This window comes from Xiphias gladius, chromosome 11, assembly GCF_016859285.1.
Source record: "Xiphias gladius isolate SHS-SW01 ecotype Sanya breed wild chromosome 11, ASM1685928v1, whole genome shotgun sequence".
Lineage (NCBI taxonomy): Eukaryota > Metazoa > Chordata > Actinopteri > Istiophoriformes > Xiphiidae > Xiphias > Xiphias gladius.
In genome coordinates this window covers 12,637,034-12,658,147 of record NC_053410.1, presented here as the reverse complement: position 1 = coordinate 12,658,147, position 21,114 = coordinate 12,637,034, and the positions used below count along the sequence as shown (strand labels likewise).

Sequence of the window (21,114 nt, the reverse complement as noted above, 5' to 3'; positions counted from 1 at the left end):
GAGTCGCCACCTCATCTCTATAGGGAAGCCTGTAGATCGATAACCCCCCTGCGTCCCATAAACCAACAGCCAGTGGACTGCGAATCTGAGTGTGCAGGCACACACAGCACAGTGCCATGGAGAGAACTGGAACTGTTTCAGTTAGGATTGGTATACTGCATATGTGTGTCAGTGTGTGAGCATTTTTCTAATTTGTATATTTTTTCTTAAGAGTATCTGATAAATGTTTCCAAAGATGAAAAGATTAAGAGTGATGGTACCAAACAAGTCAGGAGCCAGTATATCCAGTTGAAGCCTCTTATCTAATATGGGAATATACATTTGCTCTATGCTCGATTTCACAGAGTCAACATAGTGGAGGCCAATCAAATCTCCAATGAAATCAATTATGTAATTAAAGCTGGTCTCATTTTGGCCAAAAGATGCCAACAGGAATGGAATTGAAAGCTGTATTCTTGCCGGACTCGCTCCGGAACTGTATTTCTAAATGCCATCCAGCTGCTTCTCAACAGTAAAACGCACTATTGATTGCAGAAACACGGAAGTACACTGTAAAAAATGGCTGTATTTACTTTGTTCTCAGACAAAGCAACAACATCCAATGCTTCCCGAATGTTTTCTTTGTATAACAATGTTGACAGTTTATTGTACTTTTCCTCTTCTGGGATCAGCCAAATCAGTCAAAAAAAAAAAAGCCTCCTAATGTTTTTTGTTTCTTTTTTAAAAATATTTTTGACGTACTTCACTGTACTTTGCATGTAGCGAGCTGAGAAAAATCACACAAAGACAAAGTGAATTCATTGTTCAAAACTTATTAATAATTTCAAAAAACTGTAAGCACAAACTACAGATAAAATATGTTAACCAATAGAAACAAACGAGGACAGTATGCATGTATGTGTCTCTGTATGTGTGTGTCCGTGTGTGTGTGAATGAAGGAGCGTAATAGCAAGAACAATAAAGCAAGAGAGAGTGTCACTCAAGTAAAACATATTGATGACACTGACATGAGGATCATCATATTACCATTTTTATGTGCATTTCTCACAAAGAAGTGAAGGCTTAATATGACATGTTGAAACTAAATCTATCCTTACTCCATCTTTACTCTTATAATAGACTCTTTTGTCAATTAGTTAACCATTTTAACAGCTGAGTTGTCACTCATCTCTCACTCTCAAACAAAACTCCTGCATGTAACTTTGAGAATTAAAGTGACATTTGCCCTCTACCAATAAAAAAATATTTAGTCCATTAAACATAAATACCTGTCATTATGATGCATGCAATGGGATCAGGCCTTCCCTGTTCCCCTCCTGGCTGTTTATTGCAGCCAAACAACTGCAGTGCCTGCATGTTCTCAACTTCAGCGTATTGATTAAACTTTTAAATAGCTGCCATATAACCCTGGGACATCAGGAAGATTAATTTGCGTCAATGTTCATCTGTAATTCATTAGCCATTTATACTCTCCACATCCACACAGGCTATCAGGAAAATGCGCCCCATTTTTCACCCAGGCAGAGGCTGGGGAAAAGCCAGGGAGAACGAGGGATGGAGGGAGGGCAGGAGAGAAAGAAAGGAGGCGATTATACAGCCTATAACACGAGAAGTATTCTAACAAGCAAAGAGTGCAATGCAAGGCATGCAGGACTGTAAAACATCCAGCAGCTTTAAATGAAGAATAAAAAACACACATTTATAGACAGTACATGGTACCGTTTCATAGCAATATAAGGAAAGGTACCCACTATTAGCTATCAGTTGCTGAACTGAATATAATTTGCAGTAACAGTCTTGTCTTAACAAGCCCCCATAATGACACGCCTGTCTATCAAGCTGGAAAAATTAAGCATAACTGTTACTTTCTCTGTTGACATTTGATGAGGCTCTGCCGCAGCATTTCCAAACACTTCTAACCAGGCAGTGTGACATGTTGTATACTTTCTGTCAGTCAGTCAGTCAGTCAGTCAGTGGTTGATCTGTCAACCATTCAAAACATCACGTTTCTCCACCACGGTATATATATGCACAATGTATACAAACACACTCTTGACCTTGAATCCATTGTGAAGTATTGTATTTTTGCTTCCATTCTGCAGCACAAACTTTCATTAGGTGTGACCTGATAGTTACATGTGGAGAGTTCAACTATTGGGGGGGAAGAGTGCAAGACTGAAAAGAGACAAGAAAAGAGATTTAGGAACTGTGTGCATGACTCAGATAAAAACAACAGACACACAGAGGGCCAACAAAGCATAAAAAATAGGGAGTGTGTGTGTGTGTGCGTGTGCGTGTGTGTGTGTGTGTGTGTGTGTGTGTGTGTGTGTGTGTGTGTGTGTGTGTGTGTGTGTGTGCGGGAGATGGGGAGTTGAATGATTTGCTATTGCCACAGGCTGATAGGCTGTCAGGGGAAAGTTGCTCGGTCATGGCTCAACCAGCCCTAATCAATACCAGGTTGATTTTGCCACATGATTCTCCTTAAAGTGCAACAATAACATATTCTGTATATTTTCATATGCTTCAGGAACTGAGGGCTACTGTTATAGGAGATGCTGTGATTAGTTTCATTATTGACAAAATAAACAAAGGAATTTAATTAATATGTAGGATAAAACATAGTTTTTCAAAAATTGACATGTAATGCAGTGCACACTGTATGTATCAGTTATGTTCTGAGTTTATCGGCAACATTGGTTAATGTATGAAAAATTACACTCCATCACTGTCAGTTCACTAAATGGCTGTAATCAAACATTTTAAATTGGGGATGGCATTATTCATTGATGGGTGAATTACAGTTATAACCAGAGAAATGCCTATCAGTCTTTCTACTTACAACTTATGAGGATGAGAAGGAAATTGAATTCTGGGGCACATAAATTTTAACTGAAAACAGATTACCGTTGTGGGGGGTCTAATGAAAAAAAAATGGTGAAATTAATTTCAGTGACATTTATTCCACATAGAGCTAGGAGAGAACACTGGTTACAGTAGCTCTGGAGTCTGGAGATAAGAGGAGAGTGGTTTAAGGCAGGGGACTCAGCCAGTCCTAAGTCCTAAGTCCCCTTGGAGCGCCTTTCTCAAGGCACCTACTATCATCACACTGACACCACACACCTTGCATATGAAAAAACAAAAACTCTCCTGTAAGCATAAAAATGACAAGTTGGTTATTTACTGTTAGAGTTGTTGAAGGGGTTCGTCTACCCTTAAAGGTACATGAAACAACTAATGATCCCGGTAATTATAAGCGCTCATTTTCTCCATCAACATGTGGATCACAAATCACCACACATGCACAGCATGTGGCCTGACACTGATCGATTGTGTTCTTCATTACACCCAGGATTTCTAATTAAAAGAAAAGCACAGATAAGTGGTTCAAACCTCTGACCGAAATAGAAAGAAAAAGCGAAAATCGCAATTAGAGGTTTTGCTGTGTTCGGTAATGGTGCCGTTAATAAGACCGGCTGGTGAGTCACTCAATGAAGGTTTAATCACTGGGACAGGATTCAATAACAATAGAGCATAATATTAATCACCTGAGAGTGATAACTTCACTGTTCATCTCTTTGACATTGGAGGAAGGGATGAATTAATGATGCTCTCCATCCGAACACATTAAATAATAATTATCAGGCAAAACAGCATGAAAGGGACTGCATAATGAACCCCATTGTCAGGTCAATTACAACCACATAAAACTGTTCAAAGGGAAGTAGCTTGTTACTAGATAGGCAGACTAGAAAGGACAACGGTGGCTTTATTAGTGGAAGATGCTGGGCAACCTATTTCTTCTGATATCGGGGCTTTAAATGTGTTGAGCATTTGAATTACAGTTCACACTTAGAGGGCACTGAAACTATGTCTAGCTGCTGTAAAAAACTACTGTAAAAAACTAGAAGCGTTCAGCGAGGAACACGTCGAAAATTGGTTAGCAAAAGATAAATGACATGACAATGACAGTGTTTTTCTAGCTCTAAAGCAATGTCAGTCGCTAAGTGCCATGTTAACTAAACTCAACTGCACAGACAATGATGGACTTCACGCATCAGTGGACAAAATGGCACCTCGCTACCTGTCAGTGGCAATTTCCATCATATCAAAGATGGCCGAAAATTTAGCCAAGAGAGAAACTATGCTGGAGTTTTACACATGCTTATATGTTTATGTGCATGTGTAAAACTAGATAATATAGGCGCATTGTGCAGTAATTTCTTCGTTCATCACACCATTAAATTAACAATTGTTGTTTTATAAAGCTCTTGCCTTTAACTGCGCACAAGGCACATCAGGTTGTCCTCTAGCTTGTCTTTTTGAGCTAGACTTCAATTACCACATGGCTTCTACCACTCTGAGACCCTCTCTTAGACAAACAACCTGGCAACCTCCAGCTTGACACATATCAATACTAGTCTGACGTCCTGTTCCACAGTCGTCCCTCTAAAACCCATGCTGGACGCACCTGCCTGACCAGAGCGCCCAGGGTTGGCTGTACCCCTTCACACTTCTTTCCCCTGTACACATCAAACACTTATTACTCCCAATCCTGGCCCTGTTAACTGACTGGCCTGTCTGGGCCACACAGGGACCCCATTATTAGAGTCATTTCAGCGCCCATCCTGATGCCTGTTAGGCAGTTCTCTACCTGGGGCTCCTGCTCCCTGCCTGCCCGACTGAGTGCCTGGCCAGCCAAACAGTGATTGGACATGACATGGTGACAGAAAACAGGGGAGAAGGGCAATAGAAATAAAAGAACAGAGATGGCAGAGTGAGGCGGACAGAGATGGGGAGAGAGGAAGGTGGGTATGTTAGCTAGGGCCCTTGTGGCGTAGGGTGTGCCCATCAACACAGATGAGCGTTAGCCAAGAGCCGCATGTCACAATGATAGAGGGGCTAGATCACTCACATCTGAGCTTCATCTGACTGGAAGATATCAATCTCCAGGTCTAATCCAAAAGGACATGGTCAAATATCCTTTAATATTGCTCTCCCACCCTGCCTCTGTGTGTCCCTTGCTTCTATCTCTCTCACAGCTGAAAATGTGCATAACCTTCATTGTTGGACCTCAATCGACCACACTCATTTTCACATCCCATTTCCTCTGTCTCTAGCACTGACAGTCAAATTATGATGGATAAAATGGTACCTTGACATATGGCATTTAGCACAATTTGTCTTTATATGTGGCAAGAAAAAAGAAAAGAATCAAGTATAGATCACTACATCTGTGCACAGTCGAGGTCAGGGATTCTACCTTTATGTTGTGAAACAGGATACTGAGGAACATTTCTGTCTATACTGTGTGGTTGCTACTCGGTGGTCAAGCCAAGCAAAATCTATTTATGCCATTTTTTTTTACCTACCTAAACATAAGTGTGTCTTGTACTGTGGTAAGCTAAAATGGTCATCTGGAAATAAAGATTTTGTCTTCAAATCTTTAGAGTAAGGTGATATGATAGTTAATGTCTAGTATTTAAGACTCAACCCAAGTTTGGTTTCTTTTTAATAAAAAAAAAAACATGGTGGAGCATTTGGAAATTGTAAACATACACACACATATATATATATATATGTGTGTGTGTGTGTGTGTGTGTGTGTGTGTGTGTGTGTGTTTGTATGTGTATTTTATGTATACATATATATAGATTTATATATATAGAGATATATATAGATAGATAGATACTCAAAGGAATGCAGTTGAAAATTTGCCAATTGGCTAACAATGGCACATTTACAGAAATGTTGAGTAATGTGTACAGGTCTTATTAATATACAATATAATTTTTTTAATTACTATATTTTAGCTGAGCCTTATAAATAGTTCTAAATGATTTGTAGAAAAAGTCCTTAAAGCAATGTAATTGCTATAACAATTACAAAAGTGAGCATGCATTCACATTTAAACCAATAAATACTGTAAATATAAGGTTGAAGAAATAAAAAATTTATTGTTGGTGACATCACATGCTGCTCAAAATTATGGTTGTGTCAAATTACATGCCGTCATTTTCTGCCAGAATTTAAACTGATGAACCCACAGTAGCCAATCAGGTGTGTGGCAGAGGTGATGATAGGTTTGTGTTGTGTGGAATATTTCATGCCCCTCTGGCCTCCCCTGTGCCCCGTTCAGACGGATGGCTCCACTGAAACTCTACTCCTCTTAATTAATATGACATATCCCCTGTTCATATGCAGAGAGTGAGGGAGGGGACAGCGAGATGAAAGTATGAGGGAATGATTAAGTGTGGATCGGTCCCTCCTTGTAAGAAATGATCTCGCCGCTTCTGCTCTCCCCAGTCCTCCCTCCTTCTCTCTTCATTTCCGTCTCCCTCACTCTCCCTTTACCGTGTCTCTCTTTGGCCCACTTCATTTCTTTCTGCTCTTTCCCCTCTCTTTCTCCTCTCCCTTATCTCTGTCTCTCTCTCTCTTTCTCTCCCCTGCCCCTCTCTTCTCCTTTCCCCCTGACACTCTCGGACTGTCCTCAGCCCCCTGCACATCTCCTGACAGGTGGAATAATAACGCTCATACATCACTACCCTGAAAAGTCCAATAACCTAAATCTTCACTTGCCACACACCCCAGGACTCAATTACTTTATTGACATGTAATCTTCATAAGGGGAGAAATATTGAGCATGTAAGGTCAGGCGGTTATGAAGACATATTATCATATTATCTGCATGAGGGTTGTAGGGGCTAGGACCTGACAAAGCTAATTATAATGGTACATGTTTCAGAGCTCAGAGCGTATTATCTGCTTGGCTGCTTGGTTGAGCCACAGCTGAGGTATAGAGGAGAAGGGGATGAGATTTCAAACCTAATAGGGGCTGGATGTCATCTCAGGGCATAGAAATTAATGAAGCCAAATATTATCGACTGCACATCAGAGCACTAATATCCTTGATTTGTTCATTGTATTTGTCAGGATTACCTCACCATAGTCTAATGGCTAACAGCATATCAAAATACAAGATGACCAGCAGGGCAATTTCTAAAAGTGTACAATAACGAAAAAGCAGTTGCATCCTTTCAAGTACTGTATAAAAAGTGCAAATAAACTGTCATTGCTGTAGCTTGAGCCGTTCCTCGGCCAAAACGTCACAGTGGGTTAGTGATGGCAGGAAGGACAGATGCCCATGGCTGTGTTATCATTTCTCTCCCAAGGTTATCTTAATATCATCCTTTCAGCTCTGCTATTAACATCTACTGCCTGCTACATAAAGCAAAACAATAACACGGATGATGGTACAACATATTCTACAGTGGGTGTACTCTTACACAACAATGTATTTACTTCAAAATATATTTTTCTTGACCATGAAAGTACAATTCAAAGGAGAAAAAAATAGAACCAAGTTTGTTATTTTAGCCAGAACTACAAAGGGCACAAAAACAGTTGGCTAGCCCTGAGACACTGCATCTCAGGGTCACAGTGTGCAAACAAGAAATGGCACCCCCAGACATGAGAACATGTTCATTTCACTTTATCCAACTTTATGCCCTCTTCCCCTATCTCTGTTATCAAACTGTCCGAATCCTTAGCTCAGATTTGCAGCCGCAAAAGATGCCTAAAATGGTGCAGAGCTACCAAAGGTCATGTGTTAACACTTGTTAATGGTGTCAAATGGAGAGACATATTTAATCTTTCTTTCAAGGCTCTCCGGGCACTAGACACTCCACAAAATGGAAAATTTCTATTTATTTGCAGTAAAATAATTGTTTTTCAAGGTTTTCAATCTCTCAGTTTCTTAATGGAAATTTTACTGTACTGAGTCCTTATGTTCCCTTGCATTTTTTATGAAGCATGAATTACAGCAGCACATAACACTCATCACATGTGCTCAACAAATACCGCATTATACAAAGGTATAATCAAGGAATTACATCTTTTTGAACAAATATAATATGGTTTGATGGCTGCCAATTCTGAGGGTTTAGTTTTGAATGCATGTTTGTCCTGAGGGAGAGAAATGAAACAAACAGGCTTTTGAATCCCAACAATCTGGGATAATTCATGTGTTTGACCAAAAATGACTCAGTCAATCCAATCAGTTTGCGCTGCAGCGACAATACATGCCAGGAACTATCTACGATCAAATTATAATGGTGAAATAACTTGTCCACTCATATTATCATGTTTAAAGTGACTTAATCAGCAAATCAAAGTGACAGATTAGAAGTATCTTTTGGACTTACTAGCATTTCAGTGACCTCGATCATTTCATTCTGGTTGAGCTGGAATGTTGATGCCAATACAAACCATAAAAGACTCATAACCTCCTGTAAACAAGGCTCTCCATTATATTTTAATGGAGCTAAAATTCATGTCAGTTCAAAAAACAGCCCTGACACTCCTATCCAGTTGACCTTATGGACTTTAAGGCATGGCAAGACAGGCTGACCCACAAAATTTGCGACATTGATTCTGCATTTGGTTGAGCTCGGACACTGTTCATTTACTTGAATAGTGAATTTGCAGTAAACAGAAGCTCAGATCCATAGCACTGGAATCCCAGCCTATGGGATAATGGCCTTCACTTCTCTTTACATGCAGCAATTTCAAACGAGGCTTTCACACAGCCTGATGCAATGAATAATCTAAATGGCACTTAATGTGAGCTATGCTGAAACTCTGACAATAGTTTGTGTTCAGACATCACAGCTTAGTGTCTCCCAATTGTATATTGATGCCGAGGCAGTTGACAATAAATCACTGGATTCACCAGTGAGTGAGAAAACTGTTTAGACAATGGCCCAATGGAGCTTACCGTAATTGACAGATGGGTTCAGCTCTTTCCACCACAATAGCTTTGGAGCATTGAGGGTACCTGGGAATGAGTGTGTCAGTGTTTGTGTGTGTGTATGATATTTCAGGACCCACAATATTCTAGAGTAACACTGCCTGCAGTCATGCCCACTTTGCATGTTTGCACTATACTCTTGACATGTTCATATATTAGTAAATAGGCCCACATTGTAGTAATTTAGAAACATCTGCAGATTTGCATTGTTACCTTGAAAAAATAACTTCTGGTTTGATACTATGTGTTGTCAAACTCACTCGAGAAAATATTTATAGAGCTTATCAAGGCCCTCAGGAAATTTTCCAAGTATCCTAATTTCAACTGTTCTTTAAAAGAGTGAAGCAATATCAAAGAAAAATCCAGCACATTGGGCCCTGGGAATGCTGCAACAATGCCAAAAAGAAGTCAGATAGGGCAAGAAACACGAGCAGTCAGAATTTCAACCAGGTCTAGAAAAAAAACCTCCAGGTTACCCAAACTTATTTGGAGGGAAAAATGAGAGCAGCCAGTAAAATGATGAACCAAAGTACCCGTTGTAGACATCCATTACAGTTAAAAGACTGATTCCTGGTTCAGAATTCACCTACCATACTTGGCTTGGCTTTCCTGTACAGTGTTGTTAATGTTAATGTTAACAATGACCAACATTTTGGGAAAGTTCAATTTTGGTTTTATCTCCAGAAAAGGTGGTTTAGATTAGCTGGCTAAACTGTTGGTTTGTTTACAGGCTAAAATAAGACTAGGGTCTTATTTTTATTTTTATAATTCTTGAATGTATGTTAAATTCTGATCCAGGATCTGGAGTTGCTTATTTTTCCAAAGCAGATGTGTGCTGTCATTACTAAGCAGATAGTCATCACAGTGTGAAGATATCGTCTAATTCAAAAACACTAAATGGTGTCTTTGATAAGTCTATGTAAAAACAGCAGACCTTAGTATGTCATCATCACAGCTTTGGCACATGAATCTTGCATCTATGACTCTATAATGAGTTTCTACAAACTGTGGCATAAACCTTTTCTCAGTGTGATGCTATTTATAGATAAGAAGTGGTTCCACGTGGCATGCATACGTGGACGCATGTGTTCATGTCTGTCTATACAAACACATTCACCTGTATGTTTATCTTAATATTGTACTACATGGTTAACCAGGGAAGGTAGTTGTTTCAGTGTGTCATTACCACTTGGAGCCTGTCCTCTAAAAGGACTCTGGATCCCACTTTATGTTGCTGAGTAAATTATCACTATTGGCCCCTTTTCTCACTGCATATTAGTGATTCCATGGCATGTATAGCTCTGTTACGATCATGCCTGACAGAAAGGTTCAGTGATGTAGCACAGCTGTTAAGCCATACAGCATGTGTTGTCACATAGCATGATAAACTAGCCACCGAGTGAAGTGAAGTCTAATTTGTTGGAGCCATTAACCAGACTAGCATTAAGGCATGTTTTCATCTTGAATGATTACTGTGTGAGATAAGTTACCCTAGAATTACGATCTAAAGCTTACTCAAAATATAATTTATTAAAAACACCCTGATTAAGATATATGATCCTACATAAAACAAGACAAATATATTTAACAAGTACTGTGTCTAATTCTGTTAACTCACTGAATCACATAATGTAAAATATGAGACATTTTGTATCTGTGTAAACATCCTTGGTAATATACAATAATTACAAAGCTACAGTGAATTAATATGGTCTGATCCTGTCCCCTTTAGCGTGACAAGTTGTCCAGCATCTGCCAGCATGTTAGCAGCTATTCATCAGAATGAAGGGTAGCTAGCCCCCTCACACAGACCGACTCTGCCTGGCCACCAAGCAATTTGTTTCAAGGGGTACTGACACAGAAGAAAACTTGTGAACCCAACATCCATCCTGCTGTAAAAATATCCAAAACCATCTGGCAGCTAACCCCTATCCTAAATTACTATGATGGACTCCCACCTTTGGAAACCACGAAGGCTACAAAAAACCTGCTCCAACTTCAGACTGAAAGTACGACTGGAAAGCACAAACCGCATCTCAGTTGTCCCCAAACCACAACTACAAATCATGGTGGGAACGAATAATACTGTAGCTGCATTAGCAATACCAGAATATTAGAGCTGATTCTAGCAGTAAGACCAATCCATTTTGGGTGATTTATGTTCTGCTACTTTCCTGAGAATGACCAGTGCAAGTGGGAAGTAGACCAAGGTCCAGAGCACCAGCGGTATGTTTTTCCAAGAGGGCTGAGCCTGCTTGGCAGAAAGTCTAGTCCTTGTCTAACGGTCTGACACGATTGGAGAAGCAGCCAAGATATTGCTTCAAACTTATGTCTGTTTGTGCCGGAGCAAGTTTTAATGGGTGAGTCCATTTGGGTTTGTATCGTCATAAATAACAAAGGTTTGTCTGCAATGGTCACGGACGGTAAAGATTTAGGAGGCTAAATATTTTCCTGCTGCTGAGAAAAGTGGTCCAAAGTTTGTAATCATCATATTTCAGTGGTGATGGATGGAGGAGTTCAAAAGCATGAATGTAAGCTTTCAGGCTCAGTGTTCAAAATGCTAAATGTTCATCATATTGCATTAGTTTGTACAATGACTTTAGATTAATAATGTTCAGAGAGAAGATGTCTCATTTGATCTGTGAACTCTTTGTGGCATCGTAATGAAATTGCTTTGATCACTTCATTTGAAACAATTACAACATACTTTTAACTTGTCCCTTATCAAGGCAGAATATCACAGAAGAAAATATTTACTTTTATACCAACAGTCAGAAGAACTAACAAACAAATATCTTGGAAAATAACTCAGAAGCTGACGGTGCTATCTTTCTGGTTTAAGTTTTTGCTGTATACGTCCAACATCACTTTAGGAACTCAAGACAATCAGGAGACTCTCTCAGCAACATCAAACGGCAAGGTAAAAACAATAGTGTCACTGAAATTTCCCCAAACCCAGCACAAACAGAATTATTCACACACTGTGAGAGGAACGTCATCGGATAACGGAGAGATAATGACACTTGGTGGAAGGCAGCTTTCTCAAAGCAGTTTAGAGGTGGCATGTCAGGGTTTGGCAGTTAAGCCTGTCATGTAAGTTGAGGAGGTTATCCTGGCATTTTAATCTAGACTGCTACTGAAGGAGAAAACGTAGAGGTGATTTCCAGGGCTAGTAATAACAAGGACAGGGCTGCCTCCAAAAATGAGCTCTCATCACTTTGGATGCGGACAGCGCAGTTTTATGTGCAGCTGCGGTGAAGGATTGCAGGCCCAGTTTGCCTCGTCCCTTCTCCCTTCATCCATCTCCATAGGCTGGCTTTAATGGATATCCATGTTGCTGAGCCAATCCATTCCACGGAGGAATAATATCACATCATCTGACTCCGATAAAGGAAATAGAGCCTGTCCTCATACACCAGGAGTATATACCACTGTGATGTGCTGTGACATGCAGTAGGAGCTACCTCACCAAAGAATGGATCGATGTGACTGTTACTGAATTTTGAGGTTCTTGTTCATTCAATACAAGTCTGGCTTACAAAAATGTATTATGGAACAGGTAGCATTTAGTGTCCTGTTTTTGTCTGTAATGAGTACATTACACACACCTCATGTACAGGTGTGGGCACTGTCTACACTTGCACCCACACACAACAACATAATCCCCCCAAAAAAAAAAAAAAAAAAAAGCCAAATGATTGAACAGGGATCTCTGTATAATACTTTAACAAACCATGCTTACTCAGAGGATAGGGAAATATCTAAAACTGCTGCAAAGGACCTTAAAGTCTCAAAAGTAAAAGTACTTATCATGCAGTTAGGTCATCTTATTGGAATATTATTACTGATGCAATGACATGTAAGCAGCATTTTCATATTGTAAAACTGAGGCCAGTTTTAAATACTTTGGGTAGTTAGATCTAGAACTATGTTTCATATTCTATGAGCTTATCTTATGTTTAGATAAGCTATGTTTGTACATCAAATTGTAAGTACAGTACTCGAGTACATGTATATTGTTACTTTCCACCACTGAAATACATTAATTTAAACCCTGGAAAAATGTCTAAGTAGTGCCCTTCGGAGGAAAGTGTGTATGTTAATGCAAACAAAAAAAAAGACATCTTTTTGAGGTTTAAATTTCTGCGGTTGTATTGTGATTTACAGGACAATATCGGAGAGGGCAGCAAGACACTCAGTCATCAGAAACTGATCTTAAACACCTCATCAGCTCACAAACTGGCAAACACTGCAAAGAAATAAAACCTCCATGCAGTGACAAGTGCTTGGGAAACATTTTTATTAACTCAGTACCTGGGAAGAAAGCCATGTCTTTACTTTCTCAATTCACCTCATAGAGTTTGGTGCAGAGGCTCACTTAACACAAGCTCATGGTGTATAGCTGGCAGGGAGATCTGTATATATCATTCTCTGTGACAATATTTCATCTGTCATTTCTCAATGTTGAACACACGTATTGTATATAGTTTATTATTAAGGTTTACAGAAAGCAGCTCTGCCAAGGGGTATTCTGGACAAAGAGAAGGAAAAGCTTACACTCTGCCCTTTCCATATGCCTCATTTTAGTTGTGTGCGGGCCAGTGCAAGTCTTTGTGTTTAAGAGTGATGTTTATCAGGGGACAGATCCTGCTGGTATAATCATTACGAGGCTGAGTGAAATGTCTTGCAGAGCACGTACATGTGTCTGATGGGAAACGTCAAAGGTGCTCTGTCTTTTCTCACCGACTTCCAGAGAGGAAATTTCCATGCTCATGGAACATGCCAAGGCAGTCCAAAGCAGAATGGGAAGATTATCAGCCGAAAGATGAGAGTTTTCATTCTAACTACAGACTGACATCAAACAGAACTGAGGCATCACTCAAGATAAGCACGGAAAACAACTCGGGAGCAAAGAAACAGATGTCTGAGGTAATGTAGCAATTAATTTACCAAAGATATCCATAACCAATAGCACATGTGTTCACTTAAAATAACAGGGCTTCATGAAAAAGTTAATAATCATATTCACAACAGCATCTGAACCATGCAATTATAAATAATAAAATCAGCTCTGGTTATTATACAAGCAACAATAAACAGACATTGGGGAACTGTATATCTGTTTTGACGCATTAACATTTTTAAAGCCGTCAAACTCACTTTTAGTTTTGCTAAGTGCATTGTGCAAAGAACATTAAGTCATCAGTCAAACCAACAACCTTCCCCATCATAACGACAACAGCTAAGTTTCAACACTTGCAGTGTAGTCATTCATTAGTCATGTATCACATCCAGATGTCTTTTGGAGGAGAGGAGGGGAGGAGGAGATAGCAGCAGGTGTAGATCTCTCTGAGCCCAGCTGAGCTCTAAAAGACAGTGCTTAGCACCCACAGCTCCGTCATCTGGCCTCTCCCCTGTCTCCACCAGCCTCTCGACAGCCCATTCCTCATCATTTACCCCTTTTTGGCAAAGCCCAGAGCCCTTCTAATGGGCCGCTCTCAATGCTTCCAGATGTTTGCTTATTTGTTGTGCAGCAACTGTAAAACAGTTTACTCTTAGTTTGGATCTGTTCCCATTGCTCCATTTTGGGGGAGGATTGAGGGAGCTAGCGGGAGTGTAGTAAGAGTTGCAGTGCAGCTAACCCCAACGTGTAATGAAAGCGAACCGCCAAACAAATGTGTGGCGCCCCATGGGTGTCGTCAGGAGGGAGGAGGTTTTTTTTCTTTTCTTTGAAGGCTGCTTTCCTCCTGGGATTTTAATAACAGTTGTGCACCATTTAAGATACATACATACAAAGTAGCTGGAAGCAGGCCCAGAACAACAACATTAAAAGGGCCCAGGGCTCAAACTGTAAGGCAGATTTCAAGCATTCTTCCTTGTCTGTTTACTCTGCTTGTACAAAGATATCCCTTTCATTTACGGCTGTCACTGCTGAGGGATGGCCTACTCAAATTTAATCTGATGCTTGTTACTAGTGCCAGGCATATTTATTGAAATATACAGAGAAAATGAAAGGTATTTCATTAAAATGTCCTCTGTGCACACATGGATATATCAATCAAGTCTGAAGCATCTTTTCTTTTTTTTTTTTTTACATACTTCTGAACTACAGTTATAATTAGATCTATGAAATAAACTTGCGAATCTCACTTCAAAATGTGTCATCCTAAGAAAATGACAAGCTGGCAATAAATAACCCAGCACACTGTTTAGCATGCTGAAAGGATAAATTGTCATGGTAATGCATGAGACTGCAATATGTCATTGGTTGTGGCTTAATAGTGTGATATAGGCAGTCTTCATCAAAACACACAGTACTTTAGGCCAGGACTCCATTTTGGACTTTTCGATTTAGAGTTGAGTTGACACTGGACCAGCACTGAGAGTTAGAGCCAAGGTGACAGTACTGGAGGATCCTCAGGCCCCTCTGCCAGACTATATACTCCACTCGACTCTGTGTCACGCCTTCACCAAGACACAGTGGAGCCCCCACCACCCTCCTTCACTTTGTCTTTGTCTAGCTCTCTCTTATTTTTAGGTCTCATCTTCTTTCACTGTTTAATGCTGGTCCTCTTACTGTCTATTCCTCTCTCCTTTATCTTCCCCTCTGGTTCGGTCTATCTATCTGTTGTCAGATCGGGTCTATGGAATCTTGATTTAGATTTCACTACCACAACAGCACCTCTTTCCGCTTTCCTCCCTCTTCTCCCTCCTGCTCTTGTTTTCGCTCTATGTCCTCCAGGTTGACTCCCCCACCTACCAAGACAGAAACTTATCCTGGAGTTCTGTCCTTGGTTTCCATTGTTCACTCCCGGAGCAGTGACCTGCCAGCACTGCCCTCCTATGGGAGCTCCTAGCTGCTGTAATTACCTCTGGCACCCAGGCTCTGGGGCTTTCACACAGGTGACATGTTGGAGAGGGTGGGTGCAGAGGGCTGAAAGGGGGAAAAGGGAGGTTCTTTCTTTGCAGCCGACAGGGCTATGTCAGAACTGCTGCTGATCTGCCTTCTACCGCAGGAGTCAGGATAAAACTATACACCATCCCTTGTACCCCAATTAAAAAAGGCCACTTCATTAACCCTTACAACAAGTATTGTCACAATCACATACTATATAATGTGTACTCAAAAATGCATTAGCCATGTACTAAGGGTGTAACGATTCACTATGGTCTGGTTTTATATATTATGTCATAATTCAATATATTTTCGAGCTTTGAGTGGGTTTTCTCAACGCTCAACAATAGCACAAAACAAAAGCTGTACTTTACAGTACAGCAAAAACAAGCAGTTGTCATAACAAAAACAGGATATATAGTATCACCAAAACACTTCACTGTTAGAGCGCATGTTGAACAAAACGTGTTGTGAATTGTTTAAATTTACCATGCATACTGAAGCGAGACTGTTGCATTGAGCCACACAAAATCGTGCAGCCTATTGTTTCACTCCTATTGTTTACATCCTGAATTTAACTCAGTAAACACTCCGATGTTTGGAATTAATGTCTGAAAAAATTTGTTTGTTGTAGCACTGCTTTGCCACAGCTTTGTTCTCTGTGAATGAGGAGTTGCTGTGACTGTCTCCAGCACGTATAGAAAACTCAAGTATGTTTAAGAAGTATAAATAAAAGAAAAAACAAAAACAAAAAGCAGGGGTAGAGGCTGAAGGCAGAGACATGAAGAGGACATGAAGGGCGAAGATGAGGGCTGTGTTATCTAAGACTGCAGCGCGGCTTCATAAAAATAACAAATGGAGACTGTCACTGCTGCTCAGATCTTAGAGGGAGGAGAAGATATTTCATGTGTCAGATCCCCTCACCTTTAAATGGACTGTTCTTAGCTAGGTCTGATTTTGACAAAGCACGGGGCTCTTCCTGTCCTTACATTCAGTGAGAGTTGCCACTATCCAGGCTTTCATGACATAGATCTGTCCTTGGCACCATTAACGGAGGTCTGTGGGCCAGGGGTCTACACCACTGGATATACAGTGGAGGTGCTCATTGATGACTGGTTCAATTATCACAGTGGCGGTCACCCCATCCAACCTAACTGTTCTGCATTGTGAAGACAGTAATCAATGTCACATCCATAAGAACCGTTTGGGGGTTTGGCCATTTATTTCAGGACTGAGCATGAGAAAAGTGGGGCTTATTGTGAAAAGCCTGACTTCAGATACACTGTCAATTCAGGTTTGAGCCACTCCACAAGCCCAACTCAGTCAGTCAGGGTAAAAGAAGCCTAGTTACACTATAAAGTGCACATTTGAGTCAAAACAGACTCGAGATATCAAGCAATTTTAAATAGAGCACCCTGCTTAATGAATTTAGTTTTGCAAGATAGTATGTTAAAAGGCTCTACCGATTTGGTAATATGTGAAATTTGGTGAACTGTTTCATGAGTGAAATAATCTTTGTTAGCTTTATTTTTAATGCAATTCTAATTCTTAAGATAGCCAATAAAATGCATTTTGGTAGTCCAAAGACACAAAAGGTATAATAAAATGGAGTGCCAGGGCTTTTTACTAAAATCTCAGCTGAGAATCTGCTACTAATGCGGTAGGTGGCCTTCACAATTAATTTAGAACACTGTATCTTTTTAATGAATGTGATGAATTCCTCCTAGAGTGCAATGTTTGATGTGAAGAAGTTGCTACACAATTACATCAACTGACTAGATTGGGTCAATATGAGGCCTAATCAATGTCTAGTATCAACAGATCAAGGATGCCTCATCTTGTATATGTACTGTGTGCTCCCACGCATACATTCAGATCAGAGTTAACCTAGATTACTCAGATTTATCCCCACTATCAACACATCATACAGATGAGATGAGATCAGTAAGAATAGATAACATAACTTCAACTCACAAGTTCAATAGATTCCCACTCTCTGCAGATGTTAGGGTTATGACTTGTATTTACATAATCCATGGGCCTAGGTTTCGACTGAAAGTGTGATGATATATTGTGTTGCTTCTTGTTTATTTTGAGAATATCTGTACAGATGTACAAACCAACGGGGTGAGAAGATTATGAAGTGCAAAGGCTTTTCTATTTTACTTACCTTTGTGGTTCTTAGCATCTCTGGACCCTCGGGGTAGAGGAGTGTAGGGCAGTGGGTGACTCACAGATCCAGCCTCATTAGGTGGCTAGTAGAAATAAGACATACAAATAAAATTAAAATTCTGAGGAAAAAAAAGGTGTGACAAGTTTTAAAATGACAAACATCCCTGCAGCTGACTGTGAGTGTCATAAATCCTTTGGGATTGGTACAGGAAATGTTGGAAACGCTGCTCCAGTTTTATGACATAATGGGGCAGGTCATGTTTTATTACTTCTCCTGTATCAGTTCTGGCTTTGATGGTCTGATCTACAACCTGGTTAGGGAGGAGAAGTCTTAACCTTCACTCAGCCATGACCTCCTGCAGTGGTCAACTAAAGGGTAGATGTTAGTCACTCTTAACAGTCAAACATAGTGCAGCTATGTAAGGGAAGTCTGACAAATGGCACGAAATGACCTCTACACTGGTTTTTAACAAAGGAAACACAATTTGCAATTTAAATACTAATCTCTGTTTAACTGGCTATCTTATTTAATGTCACATAACTGAAAGGTGAGATGTGCATAGATACCTGGCTGTGCAACTATTATGAGCTACTGATTGTAAAAAGTCTGAGGTTCAGGTTAAACAAGTGTGACAAATACTGCTCTAAGGCGAAGAGAACAAAGAGGCCTGAATCTCAGAGCATGCTCCCAAACAGGTCAAGACTTTCTTGTGTTGTTGTTCTTCCATACACTTTCAAGGTCCTAAACATCCTCTTCCTTCCTTTAGCCTTTTAGCTAGCAGAGCAGGCAGTTTATCATGACACAGCGATATCTGATGCCTTTGCAGAAATACTTTCCTTTCCAGCAGGAAGGAATTCACTGGGCTTTTAATCATAGCGAGAGACTGAACTGACAAATACATATTAGAGATGGTTTGGAACAGCATTTTTCCCACTTTTATTGTTGTTCCTCTACATGCCCATGCATAACCTTGAGAAATGGAATGGTCTGCACTGTTAAATGGAACAATATTCTTCATGGGCAGAGAGAGCACAGTGAATTGAAAATGAACACATAATATGCTTTCAGATAGAATCTCTGAAAGGCATTAAGGTCTGGCCAGCATGTGTCTCATATTACACCAAGAAAAATGGCAAAATGAGCCAATTCTGAGACCTTACTACATACAGTTTGGTCCATAAGTATTTAGACAGTGACACAATTTTCCAAATTTTGCCTGTGTATACCACCACAATGGATTTGAAACAAAGCCATCAAGTTGTGGTTGAAGCGTAGACTCAGCTTTAATTCAAGGGGTTTAAAAAAAATATCGCATTAACCGTTTAGGAATTATAGCCATTTTTATACTTAGTACCACATTTTCTAAGGGTAATCAGTTTCATGGCCAGGTGTGGCCTGTTTCCTTGTTATTTCTTGACAAATTGAGCATATAAAAGGTCTGGAGTTGATTCGAGGTGTTGAACCTGCATTTGGTAGCTGTTCATGGGAATTCTCAATATGCGGTCCAGAGAGGTGTAAATGTAATTGAAGGAGGCCATTATTATGATGAAAAAACAAAACAAACCTATCAGAAAGTTGGCAGAAACTGAGTGGCCAAATCAACAATTTGGTACATTCTCAAAAAGAATGAATGCACTGGCGAGATCAGTAACACCAAAAGGCCTGGAAGACCATGGAAGACAACTAAAGTGGATAATCGCAGAATTCTTTGCTTGGTGAAAAAAAAACCTTCACACCATCTAGCCAGGTCATGACGCCTTCATGAAGGTAAAAACAGAGGATTTACCACAAGGTGCAAACCACTACTAACACTCAAGAACAGAAAGGCCCAATTAGACTTTGCCAGAAAACATCTAAAGAGGCCGCCCAGTTCTGAAACAAGATTCTTTGGACAGATGAAACCAAGATTGGCATGTACCAGAATGAATGGAAGAGAAGAGTATGGAGAAGGAAAGGAACGGCTCATGATCCAAAGCATAGCACATAACTGTCAAACATGGTAGAAGCAGTGTTTTGGCATGGGCATGTATGGCCGCCACTGGAACTGGGTCACTGGTGTTTATTGATGACGTGACTGCTGATAGAAGTAGCAGGATGAATTCTGAAGTGTATAGGGCTAGACTATCTGCTCAGATTCAGCCAAATGCTGCAAAACTGATAGGATAGTGCTTCACAGTACAGATGGATAATGACCCAAAACATAGCAACCCGAGGCAAAGAAATGAAATATTCTGCCAAATCATTCACCTTACCTTAACCCAATTGAGCATGCTTTTCACTTACGGAAGACAAAACTGAGGGCAGAAAGACCCACAAACAAGCAGCAACTGAAGGTGGCTGCAGTAAAGGCCTGACAAAGCATCTCAAGGGAGGAAACTCAGCATGTCCATGGGTTCCAGACTTCAGGCAGTCATAGACTGCAAAGGTTTTTCATCCAAGTTTTAAAAATAATCCTTATATTTATAATTATATTATATTATAATATAATTAATAATATTTATAATAAATAAACTTACTTTATAGCCTCTGAAAATGAGGGACTATGTAAATGGCTGTAATTCCTAAACGGTTAATGTGACATTTTTGTTAAAAAGATGTGCTTGAACTTCAATCACATCTTGATGGCTTTGTTTTAATATCCATTGTGGTGATATAAACAGGCAAAATTCAGAAAATTGTGTGACTGTGCAAATATTTATGGGCCTAACAGTATATGCTGAAGGAACACGCTTTTGAAAGAAACAGCTTGGAATAGAAATATTGTTTTGACAGCAAACCTGCTGCTCTCAGCCTCTGGAGTGGCTAAAACCTGTTAAAAATATCAAACATCACTCCCTGCTTATAAGCTGTACTTGTATGAAATATGTAATGCAAGAAGTAAAAAAACCCAAAATTAGAACATACTGTACTCAGTAAAAACTGCTACCCCCGTTTGATGAAAATCAAATATTTTTTTAATCTGAGTATCTCCAAATGGGATACTGAAATGGGCCAATGAGAGATCCTGAACCACAATTATGACCACCCATCCTATCTACAAATAACTCTCTCTACTCCATTAATTTGTATTTTGCAATTTGCTTTTGAGGTTATAATTGATATTGACTGTCATAACAAACACACAAAGAGTCAGTTTTTGACAATTATTATGAACTGACAGAGCAACTCGAGCATTAAAAAAGGAATAGTGAACCCTCTCTATTTGATTATCCTCCACGCTCTTCTGAGCCACCGTAGAGT

The 21,114-nt window shown here is 39.9% G+C and overlaps 1 protein-coding gene across 3 annotated transcripts in view; it reads right to left on the bottom strand.

Moving 5' to 3' along the window:
* Positions 1–21,114, bottom strand: part of lrmda (leucine rich melanocyte differentiation associated) — a 204,719-nt gene that overhangs the window by 8,230 nt on the left and 175,375 nt on the right. For all 3 annotated transcript variants that reach the window (XM_040139947.1, XM_040139942.1, XM_040139945.1), the window contains exon 6: positions 17,872–17,956. In XM_040139947.1, coding sequence (XP_039995881.1) covers positions 17,872–17,956 — 85 coding nt within the window. The remainder of the gene's footprint in view (positions 1–17,871; positions 17,957–21,114) is intronic.